The sequence below is a fragment of the Electrophorus electricus genome, chromosome 11, assembly GCF_041902795.1.
Source record: "Electrophorus electricus isolate QZ-2024a chromosome 11, ASM4190279v1, whole genome shotgun sequence".
NCBI classification, from domain to species: domain Eukaryota; kingdom Metazoa; phylum Chordata; class Actinopteri; order Gymnotiformes; family Gymnotidae; genus Electrophorus; species Electrophorus electricus.
Genome location: NC_137507.1, coordinates 13,607,489 through 13,635,362, shown reverse-complemented (window position 1 = coordinate 13,635,362; position 27,874 = coordinate 13,607,489). Strand labels below are relative to the sequence as shown.

The window sequence follows — 27,874 nt, the reverse complement described above, 5'->3', positions numbered from 1 at the left end:
GTTCCCACTAATTATTCTTATATATCCTGATATATCCAAACAAGATATTTCATAAATAAAAAAGGTTCCTTTGTAATATTTTCTTGCTGTAGCAGTAACCAACAGCTCTGGGGTTACAATGGATATGTTAATAATAAGGATAATGCGTTAGCTAAAACCAGCCAGCAGTTTAGTAATCACACTTCATTTAGGTACAAAGCACACTTGCTTCTTTGATATTACTGGAGGAGTTTATTGCTCAGCATGACATTTTCCAAAATAAACAAGCTCATGACAACTGAAGGTTGCAATGAAGAAATTAGCCCTGAGATCAAATACATCCATCAATACACAGAAGCCCAAATCGGGCCGAGCAAGCAGAGAGGCAGCTCGGCTTGTGTGGCGCGGTGAGGCCAAAGAGGTGCCACGCGTGGCTCGCAGCGGCGAGGGGAGAAGAGCTGCTGGCGGAGGCGAGGAAGTGCCCTTAGAGGCCTGTGCTGTGTTCCACGTTCAGATCCTTGGCCACCATGGTTGCTGTAACTGGGTGCATGGTGGCACTGTGCTCCTTGAAAGCCTTCACAGATGCGTCACGGAACTTGGCCACATTATATACGTCCCTGAGAGGTAAAAATAATCTGTTGCCCAAAGACACCAACAAACTGTACAATTTTTAACACCGTTTTGTAAAGCAGCAACAGGATTCAGTGAACAACCACAGCACTGGCCAGTATAGGCTGAGAAGCAAACTCTGGTTGGGCCAGGCTTACCTGAAGAGCGGGCGTGTGAACTTCATCCGGCCTTGATCAACAGCCATCTTGAGAGCCAGGGGAACGGCCTCTTCCCACTGCGCTCGGACACACAGACGCAGCCACCTGCACAAAATGAACACGCGCACGCGCACGGCTGTTTCTAGGCATTTGCGCCTTCAGTGCTGCCTGAAAGCAAGGTCACTGTAATTGAGGACACCACTGATCAATTGAATATTTCTACTACTTCAGTGAATTACTGATGGACATTGTTGTCTGTTAAGGCCTACTAAATATAGTTTTACACATGTGGAACAAAACACCATAACAGGGTCATTACAGAATATCTGAGCCACTTTAAACAAACAAACAAAAAAAAAAAAGCCAGTTCAGAACTCACTGTTGAACCATTTAAGAGATTTACTAATTAAACTCATCACCATCCAACAAAAGATTCTTGCCTAGATGTACTAAGTTTCATTTAAAAGCACCCCAAAAATGCTCTCAAAAAATGAATAAAATTTCTGTATTGCATAATTGCACGTTTTATTTATAACAAAATGTCTGTAGAATCCTAGATTCAAAAGGTCTTGAGAGCTTTTGAAAAGTCAGAACACTATAAAAAGCCATCAGTTATATCACTATATAAAAGGAATATATCCCAGTTGGTTATGTAATTAATATTGCAGCAACTGATTTTTTTTTTTTTGCCACATCAATTGATAAGTTATTGTACATGCAGTATGTAACATTAACAAGGGAACAATGATTACAAAATAGGGACACAATAGTTTACCTGCAACGGATCTCGGAGTTTGCTATGCTGTTAAAGTGATGCACTTCCTGCATTCTCTTGACATGGGAGAGGGGGAGAGGGTCCTGGGGTAGAAGGAGAGAGAGGAAAAAGAAAGTGTGTTAGTGAACACAGCAAGTGTGCAAGGAGGTTAAAAAGGTAGGATGCTGTAGAATAATGAGTCTGGTGTGTCCTGGGTGTAGGTACCTCCACCAGTAACAAAGCCAGAAACTCAATGAGCTGATGAGAGGAGAACTGCTTTATATCAGCTTCACTGAAGCCCACCAGATCTGCATCCTTAGCCTACACACACACACACACACACACACACACACACACCTTTCACTTAGCCTCCAACCTGCTGTTGCTAAAAGGAAGGAGTCATTTCACACTTCATGATGCTGAGTTTGTCAGAGGAACATCAGTAGCAATGCCAGACAGTGCAACCTCACCCACTGTGATTCGTACTTTCTTCTATATTTTCACATTTTTCTATATTCTTACATTTTAGTCACATACAGCTTTGGCTGGGTGGTTTTTGTTCTTGATTTCAGATGAAACTTAAATGATGTCTCTGACGATGCAGACCTTTAAACTCAAACATTTCTCCCCCATCCCTGGCCTTTGTCAATGCTCAATTCTACTACTGATGTTCTAGAGACATGTTTAAAGTTTACTGATATCTGAAAAACATGCATTTTTTTTATCCATGGATGGCATATCAGTGACACTTCAGACAAATCAACAGGTTGCTTAGTCTTACAAGGCATATTTGATGCCTCACACCTTAATTCCTTATTCTCATGAATGCACAAACTCTGTTGTACAAACAGAACTGTTTACAAATGTCATTCACAACATTCTACGGAATCTGATCTGACAGTTGTCCAAACTATGACAAAAGTGCAACAAACCTAGCATGAGAAATGTGAAAAGGTTCTTGGATAAAGCCCAATAGCATTCCATATATCAAACGCAAAGCATTTTACCTTAAGCCATCTCTGGGCCAAAGCAATGCAGGCATCTGCAAGAGTGGTATCATACCTGAGCATGAAGAAAGCATGAAGTCAAACCTATAGAAACAGAGACTGACGCACAAAGCTTCACACTCACTCACTGGCCAATAAGGACCAGTTTTAAAATGTTTTGCTATCGGTTCAATATCTATGTAATAAAGCGCTCAGTAATAATTGGTTTGCAACCCTAGGCTCTCTTACACCTGCACTAGTTCAAGGCAAAAATGGCACCAAATATTTGTGTTAACTGATGCATATGTTTACAATAACTTAAGTCTGATTTTCCTGTGACATGGCTATGAAAAAGTAATGATCCATTTTTAGAGACTAAACATGTCAAACTCAATGCACTTCATACGTAGCTAATAGTTTGAATGCGTCTTAAAATGCAAAAAAAAAAAAAAGGTACAAATCATATATTGGCTACAAGGTGCAAAAAAAAAAAAAAAAAAAAAGTTAGTGCATTGGCCCCAAAACAATTCGATATTGGTGCATCCCTACTCCAGTGCTTACTCTGGTTTCACAGGGGGCATTCCTGGAGTGTGCATCCATGCATTCCAGTCCACTTTATTCAACAGGTCCACCTTACAAGGAACAGGGAAAGAGTCAAGTTAGACCATCAACTGCAAAAGGCTTGTCTGATATGGCTGCTGAAATGGTGGTACCTCTGAAACTAACCTAGATCAAGTGAAAAATATCAGAAAATGAGTACGAATCTAAAGTGCTCAGAAAAGTTTAATCATTTGGATGTACATACAATTTTCCACAAAACAGGTCCTCCCTCACCTTATCTTTGAAGTAGGTGAACAGGTGGTCCTTCCATTCCTGTGTGGTCACACTGCTGTAGGCGAACAGCTGGATGTAGGACTTCACAAAGCCCATGAACACCTCTGCCCAGGGAACATGATATTCATATATTAATGTAAATGTCTTTAGACACACAGGCTTGAAAAGTGCATACTATTGTACAGTGCATGATATTTAGAGATTACATCCACATGGTGTGCGCGTGTGTGTGTGCGCGCGCGCGCGCATGTACCTGGGCCTCCCATTAGCTCTTCTAGGTAGTAGAGCAGGGCAAAGCCCTTCTCGTATGGCACAGAGGAGAAGCTGTCATCAGGATTAACATCCTGAAGGCTCGGCACCAGGTTAGTAAGGACGTTGTTCGCGCCAAAACGTTCTATCTACAAAAACAGCACCAAAGAAGGTTAGAGAGTGTGTGTGTGTGTGTGTGTGTGTGTGTGTGTGTGTGTGTGTGTGTGTGTGTGTGTGAGAGAGAGAGAGAGAGAGAGAGCGCGCCTTACAGACTCATGAAGCTCTTTCCATCCTCCCATAGCTTTAAACTGTCTGAACTGCTCACTTTCCAGGGCCCTACCAATCATTCTCTCCAGATACACTGTGTGTCCCTCATTTAACCTGAAGGGAGAGCGAGAGCGAGCGAGAGAGAGAACCTGACCACTAGTGCATTATATTCTGCTACCTAATTCAGTTACACTGGCATTGAAAGTATGCACTTAATGAGGTCAGATTAGTTCAGTCATGAAGAATTCTTTCAGGGACTAATGTCTGCACAGCTGATGAGCCCTAAATTGCAATAGACTGAATGAGTAGTAATTTTACCAACAGAATTTTGCTCACATCAGGCATCCATCTACACCTGATCTGAACAGAGTGTGCGTATGCATATGGAGACAGACCAGAAATGCTCCCAGGTTTTATTGGTCACAAGGTTTCCAGTCCAGCTGTGGGAAATCTCATGCGCAATGACCTAGAGTCAGACAAGAGGGATTCACCCAAAACCTGAAAAAGCTTTAGCCAAATATTCTGCACATGCATTTACGACCATCATACAGGGAGGAGACTTACGTTAGAAAGGGAGCGGTCACCAGCCTGAAAATGAAAACAAGAACCCACATCATAAATCCATTAGGACATGAAATGTGCGTGCACCATTTTTATAAGAAGGCTCAATGGGGAGAAGTGTTACATTAGTAAAATATCACTGTGGCTTGTCACAGTTTCGCAGTTCATTAGTCCCCACTGAGAGGAGAAGTTGGCGTGATGAGAATTGTGTGGGTGCAGCCCCTTACCAGCAGAGTGGGCGTGACAAATGTGAGGCAGGGATTCTCCATGCCGCCGTAAGGGAAAGAGGGCGGGAGAATAAGCAGGTCGTACTGCCCCCAGACATACGGCCCTGCAAGGCTCTCGGCAGTTTTCAGCATCATCTCAGTCTGAAAACACAGAGTCAGGACTCAGCACACCACCACTCCCAAAAACAGTCCAGTCTGGTTCACGTTTCCTGCATCGCGATTCAGACAGATGATCTTAGAAGGGGTGTACATCCCCACAATCGCAAGGCACTTGACCGCTCTTTTTAAATTGCATGGCGATATTTCTCTATTAACTAGTTGAGACTGTATGCAAAAATATTACTTTGATTTGAACACCACAAAGCTGCAGAAAAAGGAAACAGTTTATTAGATAAAGAATCATAAATGAGGTTGCTTTTTCCCCCCACCACTTTGCAATGTGAGCCTTTGATTTCTTTTTGCATTCCTAAAACTAAACCTCCTGCTCCCCCCCTAAAAAAAAGAAAATGTAAAGAATTGCTGCTGTCATTATGTCTATGGATTTCACTCTCATGGACAAATCAATGAGTGTGTTCTGTTCGGTGATGTTCATATACACATTGCCGTGTAGTTCATGTCAAAGGTGCGGCCAGGGGAGAAAGGTTCCTGCTCACCTCGGAGAACTCGAATGCAGCTTTGTCCACGTACTCCTTCTCAGACCAGACTTTGGACCGGGGCCCAATCACCCTGGACAAAACAAAGAACACATTCATAGCAACACAAACAGAAGTAAAGCGTTCATACTTCAGCTCTGTTCAGTCATGCAAGGTAGGCAAGACAGCTTTCCTTGGAAGCAGAAATGCATGATGAGCCTTTTCATTTAGTCAGCCTTAAATAAAAGTCTAGGGCTGACTGTTAAATGATCTAGAAACAGATTCCATATAGTCAAGCATTTTCTTTAGTGTAAAATTATTTTCCAGAAATGCCCTCTCAAGAGTATAATCACCAGTCAGATGAGACTAAACCAAAGGAATGTCTAAAGTGAAATACATGCACAGGAAGTGCAGAGATTAGTATTGTTGAAAAACTGACAGAAACCCTTAAAGAAAATGGTTGATAAGAGACTACCTGCTCTCTAGAGCTCCCACCACAAGTGCTATAAGATAAGAAGGCATCGGGACCTGAGAATGAGAACGAACACACACACACACACACACACAGAGAGGATAACCAAGTACTTTCTGGTATCTATTGTATCTGTAACTGAAAACCTCAGAACGACTAACAGCATTTTAATCTCAGAGATAACATGGCCTGAATTAGTGCCAGTGTTACTTGTTTACAGTAACATGCGCTTTGCTGTGCCACTTTCGAATGCAAGTCATGATGAACGTTATTGCATCTTAAATGTCAACATTCTGATAATCGTGTACGCTTAACATCACAAAGGAAGTGAACAGCCTGCTCTAACACTCCACCTGGAAAGATGCCAGCAAGACAATGCAACACAATGTGCATCAGGAAACTTGTTAGTTTGTGAAAACCATGGTGGAGAGTGTTGCTAGTGCTTTAGAGTTGCAGCTTCATTTTTAAAGAAATATGAAAGGTTAAATAAAGAATTGATTCAATATATTTCCTGCTCTGAAATTCAATGTGTATTATTAGGTCTTTATAAACATGTTCAGTATATTTTACCAATATCCTAAAAATAACAAACAGTTAAAATATCAGTCGCTGATGTGACATATGATATACATTTTCACATCATCCCATTTCTAGCCATGAATGCACAATGTGAGAACCCTTTAAAACTTCAGCGATTTGAAAACATCTGTTGGAGTGGTGACAACTTTTAAAGAAGATGAAAAAAAAATTAATAAATCTCTCTGTGTGTGTGTGTGTGTGTGTGTGTGTGTAAGCGAGACAAAGGGAAAGAGATGCTGGCAGACCGGTTGCCTGAAGCGGTAGATGACTCGGCTGGTGTCATTGGGATCTGGCTCCTGTCCATCCTGGACTGCACTCATAAGAGCCACCAGCTCCTTGGGGACAGACACCTGAGACACACCCACACACCCCTTCAGTCCAAGTGGCTGTTCATACAGTGTTGATATCTAGACATCCAACACTAGCTGTAGGTGTGTATGGGTGGAAGCTTGGCACCTGGGCATAGTAAGTGTGCTTCACTGATGGAGTGTCTTGGCAAGGCACCAATGTCCTGCAGTGAGTGGCCTGTTTGACATTGGAAAAATGGAGAACACTCATGAATTCAGCAGGGGTAGCTGGACAAGTGGATGTATAATACAATACCTAAAGACATTTACAATACATAAGAATTATGATAGTTTACTAATTTCCGAATTTTGCAGTTTGACACCATTAAATATTTTATTAAATAAAACTAAATCAGTGATCTATATAGTCTCTCTGACAGTATCTAACCGATATGCTCACAAAAGTGTATTGTCTCAAACTGCAATAATGATACCCAGTCACCACTTGACCCGTCCTTCAGCAGTGTATAGTGCTGTACATACATAGAATATATATATTTATCTGTATATATTTTTTTTTCTCTATGCACCCCTGGTTCTCTTCCTCAGTTTGGACAGAGCACTCTCCACCATTTCACTGCGTGTTGTACTGTGTATGACTATGTATGTGACGAATAAACCAAACTTGAACTTGTACATGAGTAGGGGCATTGGGGGGTCATATGTATGCCTGGGCTAATGGGTTTGTTTGGTTCAATTTCACAGAAAATGCAATATACTTGGGGGGGTGGGGGCGCAGTATAGCATATCAGTGCAACAAAGTTCAACACACTACTCTGATTAAAAAGGTCATTAGAGTAAAGATCATAACACCCATGTTAAGTTATAATAAAGTACTAATAGCTAATCAGCGTTCAAAGGTGAAACAGTATAAATGTGCTTGGATAGATAAAATGACAGTTACAATGCTATAATCTGGTTCATCGTTTTGTGGTTATTTAATCTGTCTGAGATCCATGCTAAACTGAAAAAATAAAATAAAATAAAATAAAATAAATAAATAAATAAATAAAATCAGCAGAACACCCACAAACGCACGCACAGAACAAGCGCCATTGAAAGATTCAGACCACTATGGAAATGCATGCTGAAAAGCACTGCAGTTGAACATGGGAGAACAGCAGTCCCGTGAAAGACGCCCGACACGGCCGCCAGGTTTCCTCAGCAGCTCTCTTGCTCTAGTGCTGACAGTAACAGGCACTGCACAGGGTGCTTCGGGGCGGATGGTCTAGAGAACACCGCATGGTGCCGTAGCTCCAGGCACAGTGACAACATACCTGGCACTGACTGAAGAGGTAGGGCTGCTTTTTCCCAGCAGTCTGAGCAGGGGACAGCCACTGCAGGGCCGAGGCCCGAGGCGATGTCTCGTACTCAATCTCCACAATCACATGCTGCCCGCTGAACAAACACCACCACATGTTAACTGCACATCATGCTTTTCACATCAACTTTGATTACACTAGTTACAAAAACCCATTAAAAGGTGATGACGAGGAATAAAATTACTTCCTTCCTCTCCTTTTACATGGCCATGTACACATAAAACACTTGTACAGAACATTTTACATTAAAAGGTGTACAGACAGAAGTGTTTACTAATAGTAAACAGAATTTGGAATCATTTCTTTAAATAAATACATTTTTAAAAGATTTATTTGCCAAAGATCAAATCATTTGCACTTTTATCTTTACAAATTGTTACAACATACCACACAGAGACACACCCCTTTATTACACCTCTTTAAATGTCCATCCTGGGTGACCTGGCTTTGACCATTTACAGTTATAAATACACTTTATGCAAACACTCAAATACAAATCAAACTGATAACTAAAGAGTTTGCGCACACACACACACTTGCATGCACATATGTACACACACACAAAAGAGAGAGACTAACTAGCCATTTTTTAGGAACACTTGTATACCTGTTCATTAAATGTAGGCTTACAACCAGTCAGCCAATCATGTGGCAGCAGTCCATAAACAATTCAACTGAGTTGCAGTTCTACAGACAAACAATGTTCTACAGAGAAGAATGGCCAGACTGGTCCGAGCTGAGAGGAAAACTATGGTAACTGAATTATACACTCTTTACAACCATGGTAATCAGAAAAGCATCTCAGAATGGACAGAACAGTGACCCTTGAGGTGGATGGACTAACAGTACAAGACCACAATGGTTTCCACTAATGCGAGCAAACATGATTCAGAGGCTACTTGGGAAATAGGCTCACAGAAAATGGACAGTTGAAGATTAGAAAAATGAATCTTGATTTCTGATGGGACATGATGCTGGTAGAGTCAGAATTTGTCATTATGCACACAAATCGATGGATCAAACCTCTCTTCTGCATGCGCATATGCAACATAAGTGACAAAATAAAAGGAAACACGAGAAAGGAAGTGTTGTGCAACTGATCAGAGAACCAAAAAGTTAATTCTTGGTCATTTAACCTCCGAGTACACAGATGTGACAGATAATGGGTTGGTACCTATAAGTATAGAGCAGGTATAACTAATAAATGCACACACACACACACACACACACACACACACACACACACACACACACACACACACTAAAGTAAAGTAAACTACAGAGATTAGCTGAAGTGTGTTCATACCGAGAAAGTTCAAGGGGTAGGGTGATCTCCAGAGGGCTGCCTTTATAACTGTGCTTGGCTCCCAGTGCAAACTTAGCAGTTTGACCATTGGCTGACACCTTGAGGATCTTCAGGTCCTTTGTGTCAAGGGTCTGGAGACAGAGTGAGTTATGCGGTGACACACAAGAATTTAATAGCAGGTATCCATCAGTGAAGCAACACTGGATACTGTTTCCATTTACATGTTATCCATCCTCCAGTAATGGTCGGTTTCTGTGCACAAGACCATACCCGCTGATATTTCTGGGATGCAGAGCACCCTCAAACCAGCAGTGAAAGTGACGCTGAATGACCGTTAGTAACCATGCTATGCCTCAAACCTGACAAACCAGCTCAACATCCACAACCTTGCCACCACGTGTTCCGAATAGGTCGCCACCCTTAAGAAAATCCAGCCAGTAGTGGGCCAGCGGATCAGAAATTGCCCAGTGTTTAACTGGATGGAGGGGGGCTGACAAATTGTGAAAGGCAACATTTTTCTAAACATGTATAACAAATGTTTTCAATCCAGTTCTTCTGGATAACCAGCAAGTCCACACACACAAAAAAAAAAAAAAAAAACCATATTCCATACCTAACACCTTTAAGGCAGGTAATCAACATTCTACAGCCCCTAACTACTTGGCCATGGTGTGCTTGGGGCTCAAATAGAATTTTAAAAAAAAGTGATTTTGTTGGGATTCATCAAGGACTACAGTACAACCCCAAGACCAATAAAGGCAGGTGCACCTAGTCAGTGAAGGTAGTTACAAGGTGGGTATTTCTAATACAGAAGTGAGTGTATATAGTCAATTCGGATTCAGCCAAAGTAACGAATATGAGTTCATCGGTGCCAGGTAAAAGGTCGGTCGTCTTTATCAACCAAAACTGCAGCCAAAGTCCAAGACAGAGCTGACATGGCCATGCTAGCAAATTACTATACCAACGCCTAAATGATACCCCCGATATAGGCCGACTAAACGTAGACTTCTTGGGAGCTTACAGAATATATTCAACCAACATAGCATCTCAAAAATGTAACCTAGCTAGCTAATTGTGTCTTCTTGTCTAAGAGCAATGAGGCTTCGGTATACATCCTTCACATCATAGTTAAAGCCGGTTTCTTTACTAAATTTCTAGGACAACTATAGGTATGCTAAAGTTTTTATTAGTACAATTTAGCGTTAAGTGGCCTAGGTTATATGGCTGGGGAGGGAGCACCGCTATAAATAAGAATGCAATAAACTTAACCGGACTAACAAATTGGTCTATAGGTAGCTGGCTACCTCTGGTGTGTTTTACTTTAGTTTGAGGCTTTGCCTGGCACTTGATTAACCGCGAAAGGTTACAGAAAGCAAAGCTTGCCAGCTAGATAGCTAGCTACCAGATTACAGATGAAGCGCTCAATTATGTAGCTAGCCAACCCAGTCTACTCACATGATTATCAGCGTTTTGGTCTTTCTTGCAAGACACAGGGCTAGATAACGCATCTTAAATAGCACTGAAACGTTCATAGATATAGCAAGTTAGGATACGTACATAGATAAATCCGTTTAGTTAGATAGCTGGCATATAACGTTTTAAATTGCGTGTCTGACAGGCTCAGTGATTCATGAGTCAAGGCTAGCCAGCGTTAACTTTAAAAATCAAAATTAGTGACTGTACCAGAACCGAGAATTTGTCCTCCAGGACTTCGACTGTCAAGGCGACCTTTCCTTTGAGGACATGGTTGTCGAAGTCTACTTGATAGGTCAAGTTCAAGTGCTTAGTAAGGCATTTGGAGAAGGACGCGAAAGAGCACGGATCTGCCACTGGAACCATGGTTGATTCAGGGAAGGCACGGGGCTTTTGGATGCTGCATTTTAACTCAGTCTCTAGCCCACGTGACAGCGCGCGCGCGCGTTGCATCATGGTAGTCGTAGTTCGGAGTAGTCTGTCCCTCTTCCACAGAGCTAATACAATCGGACAGTCGTTGGTAGTCGCCATCTAGCGGTTCTCTTTTTGAACTAAGCATCAAGCAAATGGATTTCTTGTATCTATACTACACTTTATGGACAAAAGTACTGGGACGTAAGTCCTAATCATTTAATTCATGTGTTTCATTCAGTCTCATTGCCACATGTGTATAAAATCAAGCACCTAGCCATGCAGGCTTTCTTTACAAACATTTGTGAAAGATTGTGTCATTGTAACGAGCTCAGTGAATTCGAGTGCGGTGCTATAATATGCCACCGTTGCAGCGACAGTTCGTGAAATATCTTCCCTCCTACACATTCCACTATCAACTGTGAGTGGTATCAACTGTGAGCCGGGTCGGCGAATCCTGAGTGCCCCAACGCTCTGCTGATCCAGTAACTGCACAGTTTCGGACCTCCTCTGGAATTAGCATCAGTACAAAAAGTGACCTCAACCCCATCAAACACCTTTGGGATGAATTAGAACGGAGACTGCAGGCCTGGCCCTCTCGTCCGACATCAGTGCCTGTCTTCACAAATGCTCTTCCGGATGAATGGGCAAACATTCCCACCGACACACTCCGGAATCTTGTAGAAAGCCTTTCCACAATAGTGGAAGCTGTTCCAGCTGCAGAGAGGGTGACAACCTCCATACTAATGCCTATGATTTAATAAACGCGCCTGTGGGTGTCACAATACTTTTGTCCATATAGTGTATAAAGCTGGATTCACTTAGGATTGCTGATGTCGCGTTTTCTTTAAAACAGCCCGTTTACTTATCAGCAGCTAATTTTTAAAAAGCGTTTGTCAAAACTGCTCCTGTAGCTGTGTATTGTATAATGTGTTGTATACTATTTATTATATGAATAAAATTAATTGTTTGTAGAATACTGTGAAAACAATAGATAGTCTAAAAGGCCTTTTTCAAATATAACTGGCTAAGCATGTGGGTTTTTATTAGCCTATTTTTGAAATTGCAAACCTAAACTGAAGACTTTAGGCTAAGCTTACAGTTTTATTAGCATATTACCAATTGAAATTAAACATAAATCATAGGCTACGCAGGACAGCAATGATCTTATAGACTAATAGAAATTATTTGTGCCTATTTATTTGATTATTTTAGATGTTTATGTAAAAGCAAAACGTAGATATGTCATTATAGATTTGTTCTTCACAATGCGGTCATGTGTAAATACAAGAAAAACAATCTGGAACTCCGTTTTATGTGTTAGTTAAAAAGACTAGGACTACTCGCAGTGAAACATGGATGAAAACCCAATTTAATCCGCTAGGTGTCACTGTGTGAATACAAAAATATTTTCAAACTTTAGATTTTAATTGCTTGCATGTGTATTCTGCTTTCTCTAAGCACGTCATCAGTGGGTGGAGTCATTCATTACTATTAACATTGTTGTATAGTATTAAGGGATTGTTGCAGACATAAAATTAATAGGCAAAGACAGTGGTAAATAAAGAGAGAGAGAAGTTACTTGATGTGCGTGCATAAATGCGCGTTTTGTGGGTCGTTGTTTCCTGTCAGTAAGAGGATATCCCTACAGGAAATTGGAAGATGGTTCCACTCCCCTGTGGAGTCCCCATTTCTCACCCTGACAGGCATCAAACCGAAAACACACACAGAGACGGTTTTAATTATTTTAGTCTGGATTTTTATGTCAAAGTAAATTAGAAGGTGAAGCAAAGAAATTGTCTTTATACGTCAGAGAGCAGTAAAGTTGTAACAAAGGTTCGCGTGCTAAGACACGTGTGCACACATGCACCACACATGTGCGCGGGCGCGCGCACACACACACACACACACACACACACACACACACAGGTATGCTGTAGAAGAGATCGATAATCACTGGCAGAAGACAAGCTAGATGAGTGTGATTACCCACTTGCTATATTAGTTTCCTAGTACGTCCAACCATGCATTTAAGCTTTACTATTAAGGTGTACTATTATTGCTAATATTAAATAATGTTGATGAGCACAGTCAAATCGAATTAATTGGCAAAAGGTTATAAAGCAGAATAATTAAAATACTTTGTTTTAGTGTTCCTTCTGAGGAACATGAAAAGTTACAGTATGTTGAACTATAAAGCTATAATTCAACGTTTGCGCATTAAAATTACTCCGGGTGTTTGATATTCTTAAAGGGATACGCACGCACGCGCACACACCCACCTACACCCCCCCCAACACACACACACACACACACACACACGTGAAGACGTGAAGGAAGGAACACGGGCTCCTCCCAGCGGTCGTGGGCAGGAAGATGGTGACGTCAGTCGGAGCAGCTTTGGGCACAGATTCGGGTTACAATATTGCTCTGTGTGTGTGTGTGTGTGTGTGTCAGAATAGAGCGATGTTGGCCATCAGTGGGCCGAGCGCGAGGAGAGAGGAGGAAAAGTGTGTTTACACAGACGGCCGAGCGCCTGGGGAATAGAGCACGAGAGGAAGTGAGCCGGCTCGCTGTCTGCCTGCACCAACTTCCTGCTCAGAGAGAGCGAGAGAGAGAGAGCGAGAGAGAGAGAGAGAGCGAGAGAGAGAGAGAGAGAGAGAGAGAAAAAAACAGTCGGGATCCCATTACAGTCGGACTGTGCTGTCGAGACGGCCGACAGCATGGAAAAACAGGGCATTTTACGGAATTCTTTTTAACAGACTAAAAAGACGAAAAAAATACACATCGCCCACGGGTATGTGGCATACTACTTACACTTATTGTTTGTTTACTTTGGTGATTATTATTAGCAATTTAACAAATAACAATATATTAGTAGTCTATAAAAGTATGAGAACACTCCTATATAAAGATCGGGAATTTATTGGAGGAATATGTAGCCTAAACGACAAACTGTTGTATAATTTGGTATATTATAGTATGTAATATGGTGCGTAAATAGATTTAGGCATTTTCACATAGTATGTTGCTGTACTAAATAAGTTTGCCTACTTAACGGACGCGGTTGGAACTGTCTTAAGTTTGACAGTATCAGCGGACATTCCGTGTAAATCCTTTCTCTTAGATATTTACGCATAAGGTTCTGAAAACGTTTGTATTCCTTCCTTCGCACTGGTCTTATTTTCGAGCTTTTTTATTATTATTTGAATGTTTTAAGGCACTGCTAGATAGACGGAGCTGAAAGGTGCTCCTGGCTCTTTAAAAGCACTAGTAGAGTTTCTGGTTTGTCTGGAAACAGCAGCAGCAGACTAATTGCCATGCGCTTCCGGATTGAAACTGGCAGCAGACAGCATCTTGAAAATGAGTCATTGGGGCAAACAAAGAAACTTCAGTTCGCAGTAGCGCTGGTGTTACTCGTGCATCTGGTTGTCTGGGTTATTTTTCATTGTCGGGTGATCTTTGGTGAATGTAATTCGCTCAGACAAAGTGATTCTCTAAGGCGGATCTGCCTCGGAGGGTTTTAGGTTAGGCGTTCCTGGAGCTCGAGAGTCGTGGTGGTGTAAAGAAGCCCTCTAAAGGCCCTCTCGGAGCAGCTCGCTGAATTTTCCACTGCAAATCTGCGAGCAGGAAGAGCGCACATTTAGTCATGGCTAAGTAATGTCTGCACACAGCAACTAATCTCATTACGAGTTTCCGCTCGCGCTACAGTAGAGGGACTTGTGCGCGCATGCGGTGAGCTTGGATTTTTAAAGCTGTCTGCACAACCATTAAAACTAACCGGTGGGCTCCTAAAATTTGCATTTATCATAGTTTACTGCACACGCCTTTTCCATACGGTGGGATAGGGTCTCTTCCGCTAGTCCTGTTCCCAGCCTAAAGCGCACCACCCAGCGTGTGCAGACTGCGTCGTGTTGTTAGTGATGCACTACTGTGTGTACTTGCGACACTTGCCAGTGAATTCCTTCTTACCATTCAGTCCCTATTCATAACGTAAACTCTAAATGTGATTGATTTAATCACTGGAAGTAGGGAGTTGTTTCCTTCTGGACAAAATAATTTCCTTCATTAAGACATACTAAAGATCATCGGTGTGTGATAATTGAAGTCAATTTATTGAGGACATATTCACTGTTGCCAGTGCAGTGCTTCCCATTGTTAGTGCATATAGGCCAGGCATCTTGCATCACTAGCAGAATGAACACATTAGCAGATGAATTAATAATTACTGCATTTAATAGTGATCAGTGTGTAATGGTTGTGGTGCATTTATATGTGCAGATGAGTCATTAGCTTGGCCGTACACAAGGTTTAACTGCAGCCATGGAGCAAAGAGGAAATCTTCCATTTGTGCTGTATGTCTGTCCAGTACCCCTGTCCCCGGGCTTCCGGCTGGCTCTCTGCAGGAATTCCTACCTTTCAGTTTGGGAGCGGCATTCCCAGGAAGACGCCCTCCAAAGGAGAATTGGAGGAAGTCCTGATTTAGACAGTTTTACAGTCGCTTAACACAGATGCTGAGCTCAGAGGATGCTAGAGCAGGAAACAGTTTTATTTTGCCTCTTTTGGGGTTTACAAAAAAGCAGAGGGGTGTGTGTGTGTGTGTGTGTGTGAGAGAGAGAGAGAGAGAGAGAGAAAGAACTGCCTAATCTGTATCAAGGCCTTTGGTTGGAAGGAGTGAAACTGTTCTATACTTGTATGTAAATCTAATGGGGCACAAGTAAATGGAAATAAACGTGTGTTTAAACTTCCGGGTAAATACTGCCAGCCTATCCTGGGAGTCTTAGTCCTTCCTGACCACATCCTCCTTTGTCACCGTGGAAACATCCTGGACTTAACTAGGTCTAGCCCATGTGTGCCTCTGGCCAAAAGGGGTGTGTATGTCATCCTTACTCACTTTCTCTGGGGTCTCAAACCAGATAACCTTAGCACTGAACAACTTTCACTTATCAGTTATACAGAGAGATCTTCAAACCAGTCACTGTGAATCACTGTAAATACTCAACTTATAAAGTGAGTCTGTAGAGAGATCTAAAATCTCTCCTGTCTGGCTCTCAGTTTGTCTGCTATTACTGACTATTAGAGCCATGTTTGCTGAAATGCTTACTAAACAGACAGGACACTGCGTGAGCTGGAAATACAACAGGGCCTTTTCCGAAGTAAGCGCCATTGCAATCAGGGAGTTCCTCTTTCCCAATGAAACATGTTCACTGTCAAAGTTATCCACACCAGTGGGTCAGCCAGTATTTTTTTTCCATCTATAGCTCACTCTGTCACAGAGTCTGTACCTTACACTCTGCAAATTGCCTCGTCACTCCGTGTGTGTGTGTGTGGTGACCATAGTGATTTTTAACAAGCCATATGATGTCTGTACCTCGTTAAAGCAGGACAGCCTAGTGTTTGATGGCTTTGCTGCTGTGAGAGCTATGGATGGAGCTGGCAAAAAATTCTAATCTATTTTATTGTGTTTTGACTGCTTTAGAGCATTTAAACCACCATCTGACTAGCCCAAGATGGTGATGAGCTTTAGTGCTGGCTGTATTAAATAGACATGAGTTTTGAAGTATACCTTCTCACAATATCTGTGAACTTGTCGATCGGTTTTTGGTTCTATCTTCAGCAGGAGGCTGGTTGTGTTCCTGAGGTCCACATTCCTCTTTCTTACTTCATTCATTATCTCTGTAGTGAATAAACACCTAAAGACACTGTAATCATATAGCGGTCTCATACTACACCTCAGCCTAAAGCATCGAGCATCCTTGACCAGATCAAAACAACATGTGCAAGGGCCACAGGCATTATCTGATAATGCAGCATCCAGTTTGGAATGAACCAAGTCATTCAGTGAATGCCTTATACACTTAGTGTGCATGTCTCTTCCAGTCATGTAGAAGAATTAGATACTTTAACATCTCATGTCAGCTGTGATGGTGTCGTTTGGTATTAATCTACGTGTTGCAAATTAACGAGAAATTCGAACAAATCGGGCAATGTTCTCTCCTGTGAGAAAGTCAAAATCCAGCAACTGGCCTCTCTCGTCGCTGCAAGAGTGGCTCGCTCATACACCTCATGCTGACAGTAGGCATACAGCGCGTTAATCCAACTCGGTCCACAAACGTGAGGTCGATTTCGATTTACAGTCGAATCAATGAGTCAAAATTAAACCGCTTTCTAAATCCACGAAATCTGATTTGTCTGAGCCTAACACGCAGCGCCTAGCGTGGTCCGCCGGTGACCGGGCGCTTGCCTGGTTTGAATTTGAGCCATTCCGAAGCGGTATCGCGCTGGACATCCTGTGGTGGGAGATTACGGTCTCTGTCCGTCTCGCTCCTGGAGTGGAAAGCAGCGCCGTGAGCACGGCTACAGTTTCAAGCGTCGCTGTTCTTATCTGCACTTAGGCCGGCCTGCCAGCGATTTCGGTGTATGCGAGCGGCACGCTCTCTGAAGCGCAGTTTGGTTCCTGTTGGGCTCGGGCCAGGTTAATTATTAAACTAACCAAGACATCCTCGGACTTTCTCTTCTCTCGGTGTCTGTTCCCTGTTCCGTTGGTTTCCTCTTTTCTCTTGGATACCTTCTGTTCCAGCATGTCTCCCCTCCGTCCCCACGTAACCCCCGCCCTCTCTAATCCGTCAACATGGCACCTTTCACCACCCTTCCGATCCGGACAAACTCCATATTTGCCTTGGCTGTCTCTCCGGTTCACCCGCGTGTGGGCCCGTAGGAAAGAAGCATCCCTTGCCCTTCCTGCTCCCAGTTGCCCCGGTTGTTACCCTGTTCTCAGATCGCGGGGGTGCCTTTGGGCTGTGGGGACGCGCGCATCTACGAGTCGCAGCTGCCAACAGGTCAGCGCTGCTTGCCTGTTGTTGTTTATGAGGCGGTTTGTTAATATGCAACAGAACAGGAAATTCTTGCCGAGTTAGAGAGAGAGGACAGGAGATTTCGTTGAGAGGTTTTCCCCCGGAATCTAGCATGTGCTGAAGCTACATGCATGTGGCCGATGGTTTCGGTAGAGTGTGTTTTATGAGGCTGTTCTACAGGTTTGATGAACTCGTCACACTTTAAGCTTGCGAGAAAGAAAACTAAAAAAATATCAACCTCATTAATTTTTGCAACTTCTGTAAGAGGTTTCACTGAAAAGTGTTTCTACGGCTACGTTCACATTACCAACCTGAAGTGACTCTAATCGGATTTTTTTTTTTCTGCGAGTCATTTTACAAACGATATGTTGTTAACGTATCAATGTGCGCTTGCGTGGGCTTCGGAAAGCTAGATGCGTTCACATTGCAGACAGCTCTGTTACTTGCAGTTATTCATGTGAACCGTCAAGATAGGTAAATCCGATCAGAGCAAAAACTCAAAATCGAAGAAAGTGGCTTGTGACGTGAATGTAGCCCGTGTTTCTAGAAAGGATATAAATCTGAGTAACATGTTGGGAATCGCGTATGCAGACAAACCAGTAAACCTCTAGGGTAATTGGAGCCAGTCCCTCTAGCAACCCAACAAATTTACACACCCTACCACAAACATCGTAGCCTAACTTCTGTTTATCTATGACAGACGGAAGTTCTGGAACAGAAGTGAGAGAATGGCAAGAAATTACACAGCACACAGATCTTGCTAGCAGCATACACTTTGTCCAAGCACACATGTTTTAAAGTCATTCTCTTAACAGAGAGAGATTAACACACAGAGAGAGAGAGAGACAGAGACAGACAGACAGACAGAGACTGAGACAGATTCCCTAGCAGGAACCTCTATTAGGTAAGAAAGCGGTATTCTGATGGCACTTTTCCTCACCCAAAAGAACTGTGGTTTACTTCTGATCATTTGTGGTAGATGGACATTCTGTAATGATATCATTTACATTTGCTTACTGGAAGTGAACTGTTTTTCACAGACCCACACCCACACATGTGAGAGCTGTGCCAATACTGTTGTGTATATCTTACAATTGTATTTTTAACAATATGTTGTTGAAATTTGGAACCCTTGAATCAGTAATCTATTTAAAATGCATTTATAATTACAACTGTAGTTTAATCAGTGAAATATAATGGTTCAGTGGTTATGGCAATGGTTATGTGCTCATAGATGCTGATCACTACAAAAGCCCAGCAAAAAGATTCCATCTCTGGGTACTATAGAAGAACCTGTAAAATAATTATGATCTAATTGTGAACTAGTAATGCATGTAATATCAAATCTATCATATGTGTCACAAGCCAGTTAGCAAAACCCAGCCCTAACACATAAATGCACACCTCCAAGCAGAAGGCAAAATGGAGGCAAAAGATCCAGTTGATGATGATGATGATGATGATATCTATCTATCTATCTGTGTGTGTGTGTGTGTGTGTATGGGCTGTGTGTGTAGCAGACATGGAGAGTGCCATCACGTTGTGGCAGTTCCTGCTGCAGCTGCTGCTGGACCAGAGCCACAAGCATTTGATCTGCTGGACGTCCAACGACGGCGAGTTCAAACTGCTCAAGTCCGAGGAGGTCGCCAAACTTTGGGGCCTGCGCAAAAACAAGACAAACATGAACTACGACAAACTCAGCCGAGCCCTGCGTTACTACTACGACAAGGTTAGATGCACATACACACACCCGCGCCAAGGGCCATCTGCAATTTTCAGGTTTAGTTTTTCAATCTTGTGTTTGTTCATGAGCTTTTAACTGAAATGGAAAACATAAACATCGTGATGGCTATTTACCGAAAAGACACGATTAATGTTTTGCCCGTAACACCTCCTGTAAAATGTGATATACAAATAAAATGAAGGTGATTTTTTTTTGTTTGTTTGTTTGTTTTTCTCTTGCAGAACATTATAAAAAAGGTGATTGGTCAGAAGTTTGTTTACAAATTTGTGTCATTTCCTGACATCCTGAAAATGGATCCCCAGGCTGTGGAGCTGGGCCGAGAGGGAGGCAGTGTCATGTTACAAGAGGTGGAGTCTGATGGTGGAGATGGGGAGGAGTCTCCAAAACTTACTCTGTCGTCGCTCAGAAGTCCCGCCTGTAGGAATGAATATCTTCATTCCGGCCTGTACTCATCTTTTACTGTTAGCTCCCTCCAAGGCCCACCGCCCCTACTGCATCCCATAAAGGTGGAGAAACAGAGAGGGGCAGAGCGAGGGGAGGAAGGACCGACTGTGATTCGATTTGTTACCAATCGCTCAGAGAAAGCAGTGCCCCTCTCCTCTTCCCCTGTACCTGCCTCTTCTGAGGTTTTCTTCAGCGCCAAAGCCTCTCCGCAGTCCTCCCGCTCCCCCTCCCCCTCTCGTAGCCCATCCTATACACGAAGGCAAGGGCTGAGCCCAGAGGCTCGGATGGACGAATCAGAGCAAAATGCTCAGCCTCTCAATTTATCATCTAGCCACAGGGAGCGTGCCCAGACCCAGGCCCCACCCCATGAGAGGAGAACCAGTAACAACGGACTTCCTCCAAAGGCTCGAAAGCCAAAAGGTCTGGAAATCTCGGCCCCTTCCATACTGCTTTCTGGAAGTGACCTGGGTTCCATTGCCCTTAACAGCCCTGCACTGCCCTCAGGGTCCCTCACGCCAGCCTTCTTTACTGCACAGGTAACGCACACACACACACACACACACACACACACACACACACACGACACACTTTCACACATAGCATCAAACACACAATACCCTCGTTTAGTTAAGCCGTGTGGCTACTTAAAGGAAGATGGATAAGTGGGCTAAAAAGAATGAGACATCGACACATAAAGGGGGTAAAAAGTGAGCAGGAGGAACGAGAGCCGTAAGTGAATCCACATGTCAGTAATCATGCACACTAGAGTGGAGTGACATGGGGCAGAAAGAGGGTGAGATGAAACTGATTTCATATGTCTAGACGGAACCTGGCGATCCAAGGTCCCTGAACTTGTGAAAACCAACACACTCAAACATTCACCGTCATTCTCACTGTCTTTCTCAAAACAGTTGTTTCTCGGTCATTCCTCATGTCCTGACGGTATTGTAGTGCAAAGATAATCACAAAGCAGTGTGGTGATTACAGTAATGATCTCAACTCCATTATCCTTTAAGGGAACCTAGCCCAAACCTGTCCCATTTACACAAAATAACAGTGATCCAGTCATAAATGTAATTTAATATTGAAATTAATATTTACTTCTGCATACATTTATACCAACTTTCTTCACACAGTCATTGTCAAGATAGCGTAGTAAACAGTTCTGCATTTTGTGAAACAGCTGGTTCAGCTTCTCTGGACTAAGACACTGTCCATGGACGGAGAACCATGAACTCTGATCCCCGTGCAACACTTCCTTTATCATCAAAAACAATGAAGCATACACGTGTCCACCCAGCATTTTCCCCAGTGGAACACTTGCCAGCGCTGTACCTGGATGTGTGTGTGTGCCTGCAGACTCCCTCGGGCTTGCTTCTGGCTCCAAGCCCTCTCCTGTCCTCCATTCATTTCTGGAGCAGTCTGAGTCCCGTTGCCCCCCTCAGCCCAGCACGGCTACAGGGCCATGGCTCTCTCTTTCAGGTACATACACACACGTGCACAGGCTACATATGCACCATACACAGAACCACTACAAAAGCAGACCTTTTTATGCACATTTATGGAGAGAATAGCTAAAGTTGATAGGAGAATCTTTGGTTGTGTGTGTTTCGGTCATTGTGTCTGAAATCAGGGGAGGACACTCTGCTGAGAGTTATCTGTGTTTTCTATCATGAGCTCTGGCCATATGATCAGAGCCTTTGGCCAAAAGTTTGAAGTGGGTGATTGCGAGTGCGTCCATGTGATGTTTTGTGCAGTTGAGTATTTATGTACATGATTGAGAAGCTGTGTGTGTCTGGTGAGCATGTACTTTTGCTCAGAGAGTGCGTTTCAATTTGGTGTCGTGTTTCACTGCTCATGTGAGGGAGAGGGGAAATCCTGTGGATACTTCCTGTTCTGGCCCAAGGGAGACAGTCTGTGGAGTGTGTGTGCACACTTTGTGTTTATAGACAACTTGCTTTGTGAGGGGCAGGGTGTGTCTTTTGCAAACATCACAACAGGAAACTTTGTAGGTAACCAAGGTAACTTTCTTAACAATGCTAGTAACAATAATATGTTCTTTTGCTGCACTGTACAACACACACACACACATTAATTCACAGCAATTCTTTCACTTTCACACTTCCTCCATAGGTGATGGCACAGTCCGTTTTTGGCTGGATACACATTTTGTTTGTGTGTGTGTGATTGGCTGTGGGGGGAAACGCTCCTCAATATAGTTTGTTGTCTATTTTTTTCCTCAGAAAGAACTGTTCTTCCCCTTTCTCTTTTCTGTACCTCTGCTTTTCAGTCTTCTAAAGGAAGCTTCAGTCTCCCATTCTTAGTAATTACTCTGTGTTATTCCCCTGCCTAAGGTTTTTATGTCACTCTGGGCAAAGGATTTACTTGTGTATCTCTCTCTGTGTGTGTGTGTGTTCGGGTTTGGAAATAAGCTACAGATGTTTCCTCTCCGCATTGGATACGAAGGGGGGCAGCTTCCTGTTAAAAAAGGGAGGGGGTGATAACTGAAAAAGACTGACTCTGTGTGTATAGTCAGCTCTCTCATAACAGGAAGTTCCTCTCCTAGCATTACCATGATGCATTAGTGGTCATGAGGGGCTGAGTACGTACGTTTGTGTGTACGAGTCCGAGAAGGCTAGTCATTGAGAAGCCTCAAACTCTCTTTGCAGTGTTTCAGTAAAGCACAGTGAAAGTACTGCCAATAGCAGCAGTTGTTTACATTTTTGAAACCATTAACAACTGACCTTTTGTGGTATTTCTGTAGGTGTACAGACATGCATTTCTGCATTGCGTGATATGAACCCTTTTAATAGCGATTGTTTTCTCTCCCTCTCCTCAGTTCCCCACGCTGTTGAACGGACCTCTCCCTGTGCCTCTCCCTAACCTGGACTCTTCCTCTTCCTCTCTCCTCCTTTCTTCCAGTGCTCAGAAATCCTGATTCCAAACCACTCACCTGTGAAATATGTTCAGACCAACACACACAGAGCCTAACACTCGATAAAAAAAATCAGCAGACTCAAGGTTGCACTACACCCCCTTGTGGTTAAACTTACCCCAGAAATAACCACAACTAACATTGTAATGAACGTAGAATTTTTTTTTTAAATGATTAAAACTCAGGCTAAACACCAAAACGCTCACATGGTAGGATTTTATTGTGCCAAAGAAAAATGTCCATCCCTGGAAACAATTAGCTGGGGGGGGGAGGAGAGAGACAGCCATAGAATCAATAGCTTTCTATAAAGCAGACATCTTTGAAAATATTTTTTTAAATAACCGTGAGACAAGACACATGTAGTAGTGCTGGATCATGCCCAGTTGAACATAGCGCACACATCACCTTACATCAACACATTAGTGGCCATCAAGCTTAGCGCAGTAACGTGGACTCCTCTGTGCGTTCTCCCCCGTGAGAGGTCCATTGTGGAGATGACCTCAGATGTGCTTCTCACACGTCTACCTGAGTCACACCCGTGGTGTTTGCATCCCAACCTTGTCCTCACTGCTCCAGTCTCGGCTTCGGTGGAGCTCCTGCTGCAGAGCTAAGGGAGGACACTCATTCCAACTCCAAACAGAGGGATTCTACTGGCATTTTAGTTTAGTTTGTTTTGGGTTTGAAATCTTTTTCTGAGGCTGTGAATCAGGTTTTCTGTTTGTCTGGTATTGTATTGTATATTAATGTAATGTATGCACTGTGCTTCAAACTACCGGCTGTGCCTTCTTGTGTAAGAATGTGTATATGTATTTTCCTGCTTGAAAAATTCAAACCAAACAAAACAAATGTTTTTGTAATAGACGAAATTCCATTACCATATTGGAAAGAAAAGCTTTGTAATAGCTTTGTTATTTTTTTCATTAAGGAATTGAAAAACAATGTATTCTCATATTAATTTTATATTTTTGCTTTCTAAAGAGTCATGGAAATGTGCCTCTTAATTTGTTTGAAATAAAAGACAAGCATTGAATGCTATGCACTGTCCAGTTCTAAAAACTGTTCAAACACTTGTGATTTATACTGCCGCATTAGAGACACAATAACTGATACCCAGTTCCTTCAGACACTTAAATACATTCTTACATTATGAAACGGATTTCAAAAAATACACAGCAAAGAATGCTCTGTATGAAACAGACCATGTTTACTTCACTGATTAAGAGAAATAAATATCTGCAGTAGAAAGAGTTAAAACGGTCAATTCAGTCGACAGTTTAAACCGAGAGCGTCAGTGTTCCACAGAGGCAAGGTCTACAAGACACCTGGCGTTCCATGCATCTATACACACATATATACACACGCTTCTCCAGTCACAATCAACTGCAAAATTACAATATTAATCAACATAACTGTCAGTTCAGAAAGAAAAAAGAAAAAAAGACTCGTTGGTTCAATCCAAAACCTCAGTTTGAAATTTCCTGTTTCTTCATGGGTACAAATGTTGGAAAATGAAAAGCACTGGTCCAGTGCAGTCATCGTGGGTTTGTTCCTCTATTTTACATACTCATTATCTTTTTTCCTCTCTGAATAAAACCCAGCACAAACTGTGAGACATCTGGACTCCAACATGCCACACTGAGATACCATACCATTATTCACAGAAGAATCAAACTGTAACTTAGAAAAGTCTCTTAATACTGTTAATGAAACTAACTCATCTTCATGACCTCATTAGCTTGGTGCAACGAGGCTCTGTACAGTCTGATCTCTCTCTCTCTCTCTCCCTCACACACACAAAACACATACAATCAATCAAAAGCTACAATGATCTTGTATGACTCATTTTTGTATAGTCACTACGATGCTTTGGGGACAGTAGTCCTTGAGAGGGGAGTGGCTGGGCGAGGGAGGACCTTGGAGAAGCACTTCGGTCCAGGCACAAAGTGTTCACTGAAGAAGAGGGCAAAAGGCCTGAAGGAACGTGTTTGCCTGTTCGCAAGAGTACTGCCGCGCCGGTATTTCTGACCCAGTCACACAGCGCCTGCACCGTGCCATCACCTGGAAATGTCATGGCACCCACCACTGATCCACCACTGGATCTCCTACAGGAGGGAGCCTGGTGGAGCTGTCTCCCCAGGAGTGCTGGGAACAAGAACGCCCACCAGGGGAGTGGAGCAGGTCCTTCTCCCTGGGCTGGGGGGGGGGGGGGGGGGGGGGGGGCACTTGAAATGTGAAGGTGAGCTCTGCAGATTAGAATACATTTCTGCATAGCTTTTACAAGTCTGCAGGAATGCGGTCTCTCTACACATGACCGCTGTGCCGAAAGAGAATGACATTCAAAAAGGGGCCGGAAGAATAAAGAAAACAAAAGCTGAAAGGCATTCATTCCATCTCTGTAGAACCAAAGCAATGACAAACAAATGATGTATACAACACTGCCATTACTAAAAGAGTTATTCAGAATTATAATAACTGTAAAAAAAGAAAAAGAAAATCTGTGACGGCAGTACTAACGTGTCCACGACAGCCAGGAAGGTTGTCTAAGAGTTGGGAAGTCAAAAGGAGACAGTAGTTGATTAGCAGCAAAAAAACAAAAACAAACACTGACCTCTTCAATAAATACACAGACACACACACACGCACATTCTCTCGTTCTCTCTTTCTCTTTCTCTCTCTCTCTCTCTCTCTCTCTCACAGTCTCCACATCAGGGGGAAAGTCAATACACTGTCTTACAGAACCAGAGGTGGGTCAGGGTATGTTTGTTACCGAGACTGGCTGCATGCTGGTCACAGAAGGATGGGAAAGAGATGGGCTGACCAGACCACTTCTCCCACCATACACGCACGCACGCACACACACACTCACACTGAAGGGCGGGAGGGGAGGCATGGGCTAGCCAGTTAGTCTATACAAGACAGTCACTGAGCAAATGCCATCATCCTGATCCACTGTGTGTGCTTGCTTGCATGTGTGTGTGTGTGTGTGTGTGTGTGCGCGCGCACACGCGCGTGCTTGTGCAAGTGTTCACGGATAAGCGAAGATTTAGAACAGCATGCTCTGTCTTCTGCTTTTGCTGTTTCCTATTGGGACAGAGAGAGAGGTATGGTAAAGTCCACTGTTAAACATGTATAAGATTTATAAACTCTTCTGAACAGCTATAAACAGAGGTTCGCAACTATGCATGGCCAAGTGTTCACTGCCTGAACACACTCAACCCAGCTCATCCAAGCCTGCCTGAGCTGCATCGAGTGTGTTGGGGCAGGAGGGATATGTGAAATTGTGCAGGTCAGTGGGTCCTCGGACTAGAGTTCAGAACCTCCGACTATAAAGGACTCTCAGGGAAATAAAAAAAATTCACTGAAAAACTTAGTCCACGACACCCTCTTCTGGACAAGCCGACATATCGCATTCTGACTTACATACATCAGCATACATCATATTACATCAGCAACCGCAATACAAACAGGCAGGCCGTGCAGACATAGAAACAAACACATACCCGTGTCTGGGTAGGAGGAATTCCGGTAGCCAGGGTCCCTCTGAAGTTGCACCTCTTTCAGTGTGAATATTGATATACCTGCAGGATAAGAATACATCACATGAGTGTGTGTCCATATGCTGGCAGAGGATGTTTTGTGTACGAGGTATGGGTGCATGTTCACTCACTCTCAGGCAGTGTGTGCACACGCATGCCTAGACTCTTGAAGTAGGATTGTTTCATGGAATCATCAGCAGAAATTCGTTTCTTGGACTCATACTGGGAGCAGGACAAGAGAAATAAAAGGCATGGGGACAGAGAAGAGCAGGACTAGTGTCAGTGCTCTGAGAGCACAAGCCACACACTAGGTCAGTGTGTGCAAAAACAGGCCTGAAATGTTGCGCTCACCTTAAGAAAGGACAGCAACAACTCAATTCCTTCAGTGTCCAGCCTGTGGAGGGGAGGGAGGGAGAGAGTGTCTTGGTGTGGTGGCCAGCAGTGTGGTGACAAATTAAGAGTGGCAAACGAGAGGAAGGAAGAGAACAGCCTCAAAAATTCCACAGGATATCCTGACTTACTGACACACACACACACACACACACACACACACACACACACACACACACGCGCGCGCTCACACAGACACACACACACGGACACGCGTGCTCACACACACACACACGGACACACGCGTGGTCACACACACACACACGGACACACGCGTGGTCACACACACACACACGGACACACACACACACACACGGACACACGCGTGCTCACACACACACACACGTGCTCACACACACACGGACACACACAAACATATATGCAGGTCATGGTCACTAACAGTGAGTGGTAAGAAAAACAGGGACAGGGCTGATGCTCAAAGGAAAGGTTCAGCAATTTTATTCATTACTATGTGATGCAAGTCTTTGTAGGTTATGGCGAAAAGGATATTTCTGGAGCTGTATGTTGGGAGTTTTATCATATTAATCTAAGGGTCAAAGAACATCTTAGAAACGTGACCTAATTAAGATGCCGAAACTCAAGGTGCCACATCCAAGTCTGAACTTGGTTCTTAAAGAACGCTGAGAACACAAAGCTGGTGAACCTTCTCTTAAAAAAACAACAAAAAAAGTTGTTTTCCCATCTCTGTCAAAATCAAATGTTTATACCAGCACCTAATTTTAACCAGTCTACTTATAGACAGAGCTATGCAGTAACCTCTTCCCCCCACAGGCCTGCATGCACG

The 27,874-nt window shown here is 43.1% G+C and overlaps 3 protein-coding genes across 9 annotated transcripts in view; 1 reads left to right on the top strand and 2 right to left on the bottom strand.

The window, feature by feature from the left end:
• Positions 1 to 195: 195 nt before the first annotated feature.
• On the bottom strand, positions 196 to 11,154 carry lta4h (leukotriene A4 hydrolase). Its single transcript, XM_027019785.3, has 19 exons — positions 10,966 to 11,154; positions 9,283 to 9,413; positions 7,932 to 8,052; positions 6,764 to 6,832; positions 6,553 to 6,657; positions 5,732 to 5,784; positions 5,278 to 5,350; positions 4,625 to 4,765; positions 4,401 to 4,424; positions 4,232 to 4,302; positions 3,839 to 3,950; positions 3,574 to 3,718; positions 3,321 to 3,424; positions 3,048 to 3,118; positions 2,508 to 2,562; positions 1,726 to 1,821; positions 1,522 to 1,604; positions 747 to 851; positions 196 to 596 (listed from the first exon to the last, which is right to left on the bottom strand). The coding sequence occupies exons 1-19, from the start codon at positions 11,119 to 11,121 to the stop codon at positions 464 to 466; spliced, it is 1,848 nt and encodes a 615-aa protein (XP_026875586.2). The 5' UTR covers positions 11,122 to 11,154; the 3' UTR covers positions 196 to 463.
• A 2,415-nt stretch (positions 11,155 to 13,569) lies between these two features.
• elk3 (ETS transcription factor ELK3) lies at positions 13,570 to 24,178 on the top strand. Of its 5 annotated transcripts, none has more exons than XM_081723566.1 (5): positions 13,571 to 13,963; positions 19,538 to 19,749; positions 19,986 to 20,744; positions 21,568 to 21,690; positions 23,131 to 24,178. In XM_081723566.1, exons 2-5 carry the CDS (start codon positions 19,543 to 19,545, stop codon positions 23,197 to 23,199), a joined length of 1,158 nt encoding a protein of 385 aa, XP_081579692.1. In that variant the 5' UTR covers positions 13,571 to 13,963; positions 19,538 to 19,542; the 3' UTR covers positions 23,200 to 24,178. The 5 variants fall into 5 exon arrangements, with proteins under 5 accessions (XP_081579694.1, XP_081579693.1, XP_081579692.1 ...); XM_027019764.3 differs by having other exon boundaries at positions 13,575 to 13,963; positions 19,541 to 19,749; positions 23,048 to 24,178; XM_027019763.3 differs by having other exon boundaries at positions 13,576 to 13,963; positions 23,048 to 24,178.
• A 150-nt stretch (positions 24,179 to 24,328) lies between these two features.
• The window catches only part of cdk17 (cyclin dependent kinase 17), a 49,200-nt gene continuing 45,654 nt past the window's right edge, over positions 24,329 to 27,874 (bottom strand). For all 3 annotated transcript variants that reach the window (XM_081723565.1, XM_081723564.1, XM_035528390.2), the window contains 4 exons: positions 27,031 to 27,073; positions 26,811 to 26,901; positions 26,644 to 26,721; positions 24,329 to 26,224 (listed from right to left, as the gene is read on the bottom strand). In XM_081723565.1, coding sequence (XP_081579691.1) covers positions 26,187 to 26,224; positions 26,644 to 26,721; positions 26,811 to 26,901; positions 27,031 to 27,073 — 250 coding nt within the window. In that variant the 3' untranslated portion in view covers positions 24,329 to 26,186. The remainder of the gene's footprint in view (positions 26,225 to 26,643; positions 26,722 to 26,810; positions 26,902 to 27,030; positions 27,074 to 27,874) is intronic.

Coding starts and splice junctions, on each gene's coding strand:
- elk3 (XM_027019764.3), top strand. CDS start 19,543: ATGGAGAGTGCCATCACGTTGTGGCAGTTCCTGCTGCAGCTGCTGCTG. Junction 20,745..21,567: donor CAGCCTTCTTTACTGCACAG/GTAACGCACACA, acceptor GTGTGCCTGCAG/ACTCCCTCGGGCTTGCTTCT. Junction 21,691..23,047: donor GCCATGGCTCTCTCTTTCAG/GTACATACACAC, acceptor CCCTCTCCTCAG/TTCCCCACGCTGTTGAACGG.
- lta4h (XM_027019785.3), bottom strand. CDS start 11,121: ATGGTTCCAGTGGCAGATCCGTGCTCTTTCGCGTCCTTCTCCAAATGC. Junction 3,951..4,231: donor AAAACCTGGGAGCATTTCTG/GTCTGTCTCCAT, acceptor CTCTCCCTTCAG/GTTAAATGAGGGACACACAG. Junction 3,719..3,838: donor GGAAAGAGCTTCATGAGTCT/GTAAGGCGCGCT, acceptor CTGTTTTTGTAG/ATAGAACGTTTTGGCGCGAA.